The sequence below is a fragment of the Sapajus apella genome, unplaced genomic scaffold, assembly GCF_009761245.1.
Source record: "Sapajus apella isolate SASKATOON/1434 unplaced genomic scaffold, GSC_monkey_1.0 scaffold8, whole genome shotgun sequence".
NCBI classification, from domain to species: Eukaryota; Metazoa; Chordata; class Mammalia; order Primates; family Cebidae; genus Sapajus; species Sapajus apella.
The window spans coordinates 3,261,455-3,266,493 of NW_022436948.1; the positions used below are offsets into that span (position 1 = coordinate 3,261,455).

General features: G+C 63.5%; 1 protein-coding gene across 1 annotated transcript; it reads right to left on the bottom strand.

Annotated features, from left to right (window-relative positions):
* Positions 1-540: 540 nt before the first annotated feature.
* On the bottom strand, positions 541-4,268 carry CRYAA (crystallin alpha A). The gene is made up of 3 exons (XM_032276762.1): positions 3,994-4,268; positions 2,664-2,786; positions 541-1,254 (listed from the first exon to the last, which is right to left on the bottom strand). Exons 1-3 carry the CDS (start codon positions 4,180-4,182, stop codon positions 1,045-1,047), a joined length of 522 nt encoding a protein of 173 aa, XP_032132653.1. The 5' UTR covers positions 4,183-4,268; the 3' UTR covers positions 541-1,044.
* Between the last annotated feature and the right edge of the window lie 771 nt (positions 4,269-5,039).

Consider the following 5,039-nt stretch of genomic DNA (forward strand, 5'->3'; position numbering starts at 1 on the left):
CCAAGGCAGGGTCTGGCAAAGCTGCTGCTGGGACACGCAGGGCCCAGTGTCTGGTCCCCGGAGGGGACAGAGCAAGCTGGCCACCTGCAGCTCGGGGCTGCAGCGGGTTGTCCGGCGCAAGAGCACGAGTGCCCTTAAAGCACAGCCCCGAAGGCAGCAGGACGGCCCCACAGACCCCAGAGAGAAGAGGACCACCCTGCAGAAGGAGGCCAGAGCTGGCATCCCACCTGGTGCCAATGTGGCCACAGAAGGGAGCCCAGCCTCCTTCCATCCCCTCCTGCCCCTTCCAGGTCCCTTCCTGCCCCCAGCTCTCGGAAGCTCTCCCCAGTCCCTTTCCCATCAGAGGCTCTGCCCCCAAAGCCCTCTCCTTCTGCACAGTGTTGGGGGAGGCACTTGAGCTCGGGAGAAGGAAGGGACACAGGTGACACTGTCACTCATCCCTCGGAGGCCACCGGGTCCAACAGGAGCAGGAGACCCCACTGTCCTCCCTTCCGGCGCCCCCCTCACGGCCCCAAGGAGACAGCAGCAGCAGACGGTGGGTTGCTTGTGTCACCTGCTCTTTATTGACTGCCGTGGGCTGCACGCTCCTGGGCATCCCATGTACCCAAGAGTGGCAGGCACTACATGGAGGGGCTGGAGGGAGACAGTCTGAGAGAAGAGGCTGCGAGAGCACAGACGCACGGAGGGGAAGCCCAGCCCCACGGCCACGCGCCCCGGGAGGTGTGGGCAGGGCCCGAGGCGAAGGGAAGCTGCCTCATGTTGGGAGCACCTGGCCAAAGGTCACCCCCTCCTCCCGGCCCCTCAGCAGAGCCAGGCTGCTATCCAAAGGAGTGTGAGGTGCGGTCACTTCCGCCACTGGCCGGTGGAGGGGTCTGGGACATCCTGAGACCCTGAGCTCTCCAGGCTGCTCTCTCAAACCCTCATTCCATCTGAGAAGGTGGAAAGGAAAAACAGGGAAGAAAGGAAGACAGACACCCTGCCCTCAGGGTGCTCCCCCGACGACGGGCCTGGGCTGCGGGGGGAGCCGGCCCAGGAGACGCCTGCTTAGGACGAGGGAGCAGAGCTGGGCTTCTCCTCCCGCGACACGGGGATGGCTCGCTCGCCATGGGTGGTGTCCAGGCCAGTCTGGATCTTGGGGCCAGTGAAGGTCAGCATGCCGTCAGCAGACAGGGTGCAGGACAGGGCCGTCTGGTCCACATTGGACGGCAGGCGGTAGCGGCGGTGGAACTCCCGGGAAATGTAGCCGTGGTCGTCCTGGGGGCGGGGGGCGGGGAGGGCACAGTCAGAGGGGCCGATGCTCAGGTGGCTGCCACTCCCCATGCTGGAGATGCTGCCTCCAGCCCTGCCACCCGCAGAAGGTGGCCGGCCTGTGGGCGCTCTCACAGGGGCCGGGGGCAGCTAGAGCATCCCATGGCCGGGCCCCCTGGGATTTGTGGATTTGCGCCCCTGCTCCCCCCGTCCCTGCTCCTCTGGCCTCATGGCCACTTGCGGGCTATTCCCTGCATGGGCTGTCTCTTCACGCTCTGTGGCTTCACTCCAAAATCACAGGATCATTCTGTCCCAGGCCCTGCACCTCAGCCAGGCTTCCGCTCCCAGGACCCTCAGGACTGCTTCAGCCCGGTCTCTGAGGCCCAACCTAACGTGTCCGCTGGACACCTAAGCTGCAGACTCAGCTCCCTGGCCTGAACGCCTCCTCCACTGGCTGCAAAGACCAAGAGCTGGGAGCTCAGGACGCCTTTTCCAGGCTGTGCTGGTGAAACCCTAAGTGGGGGCTTTACTGGGCCCAGGCGAGGGAGGGGTGGTGCATGAGGAGGTCAGGGTTCACCCCCCAGCACTGCCTTCTCCAGCCATTGAAAGAAGACCCTGGCCAAAATAAACCAAGACGTTGGCTAATATCCTGCGTTCCGGCCCCTCTCTGCTCTCCAGGCCCCACGGGACACTGTCCATCTGTGACAGCCCACGAGTGCTTCCTGGCTTGGCCAGGAGAGGCAGGTCACCAGGGCTCCAGTGCCTGGGCTCCCTGAAAACCACGGAAACCCAGGGCCTCCACCCGAGCAGGAGCGTGGCATCAGGGTGACAGCAGGGAGAAGCTCCCGGCCCATCTGCCGGTACTAGCTGAGGGACCCGGCAGGCTGAGGACCCCCACGTTCCCCAGCTGTGCCCTGGAATAAGGACACAGGTCCCAAAGGGCTGCTGTGAGGCCAAGGTGTCAATGCATGTAAAGCGTTCCAAGCAGATGCAGCTGTATGGTCGGGGGCTGGCCTCCCTCAGGCAGGTTCCATGTGAAAGTGGACATTGGCTGGGAGACAGCCACCCAGGTACTCCCCCTTCCTGGGGTTCTTTCTTAGACCACCTGGCCTCCAGGTGACAGGGATGGAGCTGGCGACGCTGGGTGCAGCAACCCAGGAAGGGACCCTAACCTGGGTCCCTGAGCCACATTTGTTCGGGGAATGGTGACCTCTGGCGCTGGGAGAGGCTGGCTGTGCGCAGGTGGGCATGGCCCCTCCTCCCTCAGGGAAAAGCCAGGCCTGATTCAGGGGTCCCTGAGAGCATCCCTCGCCCAGGGTTGAAGGTGCAGGCATGCAGGCCCCGTCGTGCCCACCGTGACCCCCTTGCCCGCCTCATCTACCCGCCCCCTCCCACCTGTCGGCGCCTGGGCTCACCTGGCGCTCATTGTGCTTCCCGTGGATCTCCACGAAATCCTCCTGCACCTTCACAGTGAGGTCCTCTGGGGAGAAGTGCTTCACGTCCAGGAAGATGACGAACTTGTCCCGGTCGGATCGAACCTGAAACCCAAACACGCTGTGTGGAGCCATCCCGAAGGCGCCTCCCTGCTGGGGCTGCCGGAGACAGAGCGGGTCCCGGCAGTCAGGACAGAGACGCTTCGGTCCCATGCGGGCCTCTCCCCCAACATGCCAAGTGGGACAGAGCGTTCGGGGCCTGTGACTGTCTCCTGGATGAATGGGCACGGCCTCGACCTGTCCCCAAACCCTCAGGACCAGCGGAGAGGTGAATGCTGGTGGGCCGGCTGGTGGTTTGGCTGTGGTCAGGTGGCTGGTTATAGACAGGTTGGCTGGTTATGGGCTGGCTGCTACTAGTTACGGTGTGTGGGGGGAAGCCATGACGGTTGCGTTGGCCCATTAGATCAGTCGTCTGGCTGGTGAATCTTGGCTGGCTGGCTGGGCTCAGCCTGTGGAATGAGGTCACTGCCCTTGGCGTCACGCTGTCTGCAGATGCGGACGGAGCCCACTGACAGCCGGCACAGCTGCCTCTCCAAAAAGCGCGTCCACACGCCCCCTCACTGCCCTGGCTTGGCCTCGGCTCCCAGAGGCATTTTGCATCCTAGCATTGATGGCTATCTCAGCGGTCCTGGGGAGGACCCTGTTTATTAGGTGCTGGGTAAGACTCAGGCCCTCCCTCAAAACTGCAGACCCACACTGCTCAACCGTGGCTTGGAGAGGAGGCTTGGGGGGTCCCATTGCCTCTCCTTTTGACCTTGGCAGGGCACCCGAGTAAACTTGGCAGGAGCTTTGCTGGCCGTGGGCAGGCCGCGCTCATCGGAGGTGGTGCTAGGGACCCCCTGCTCTGTGGCTTTCAGGACTGTGACCCCCACCCTGCTCCCAGGCCTCCGGGACTCAGGAGACCAGAGGAAGCCGGGAGCTGGCATTCGCCACCACCCTCACCTGGATGGGCTGCTCTTGGGGTTTCCAGTATGTGTCTGGTGCCTTACAAACCCCACGTGGGTCATGAGCTGACGGAGGAAAACAAGGGTGGCCTCAGGCTGCCCCCTTGTCCGACCTCTCCCTTGTGCTATGGGAGACTGCCGCGTGGCTGCAGTGGGGACATAGGTTCCCACCCGTCCTCGGCAAAGGGATGACATGAGGCGAAGCCACCTGCTTGGCAGAGCAAGACCAGAGTCTATCATGCTCCACCTCCCAAGGCCACCACCCTGTGAGCAGCGAGGAAAAGCCAGCACTGCCAGCAGTGTCTTACCTCGGAGATGCCGGAGTCCAGCACGCTGCGGAAGAGGGACTGGCGGTAGTAGGGGCTGATGGTGGAGGACAGGAAGGGCAGCAGGTCATACTCAAAAAGGCCCTCGCCGAAAAACTGGTCGAACAGCCGGCTGGGGTAGAAGGGCCCCAGAGTGCGCTTGAACCAGGGGTGCTGGATGGTCACGTCCATGTTCAGCTTTGGTTCCACGGGGACCTGGAGGCTGGCAGGAGTCAGCGGGGCCTCTGGGCAGTGCTGTGCAGAGCTGGGGTGAGCCCTCCCTATATATGCCCCCGGCAGAATGGAGGCATTAAGGGATTTCTCTGGAAAGGCATGAGCTCATGAGGAAGGCTGCCCAGTCAGCAGAAAAGCGGCTGGGCCAAGTGCCCGCCCCCAGCCCCGGGAGGGGCTGCGTGGACGGTCCCCGAGGCCTGGACTCAGCTGAGGCCCGCCTGGGCACCCTGGGGCTCCCGGGAGGGCAGACAACCCAAGGAGGAGCTGCGTGTCCCACACTCGCCTGGGGCGACAATGGAGCCTGTCATCTCCCAGTTACTGGGCAGGGTCTACGTGCCAGGGGCCATGCTAGTTCTCCGCATGCCTTGTCCTGCCTGGGTGGTCCTCATGGGAGGAGGGGAGCCCACACCCCCGTTAGAGACAGCAGTTAGAGTGGTCATCCTGAGGCTCATGGCGCCTGGGCAAGAGTACACTGGCGTTCAAAGCAGAGTGCCTCTGCGAACCTCCATCATGCCCACCACTTACAAGTGTGCATCTCTGTCAGACTCCTGGGAGACAGAAGGACAAAGAAGCTGAAAGGCACCCTAATCCCAGTGCCTGGGGGGGCCCTGCTGCATTCATGCTCATCCCCGGGGCCTGCATGCCTCCCACAGGAAGACTGGCTGGACGTGTGGAGGTGACAGCACCACGTGGTGGGCTTCCCTCTGCAGCCCACCCTGGACGTCCAGCCCCGTGGGCATCGTCCCCTGTAACACCGAAAGCCTCGGGCCATGACCTGCAGTGGGTGTTGAGCTGGGTCGCTCCTGCCAGGGTGG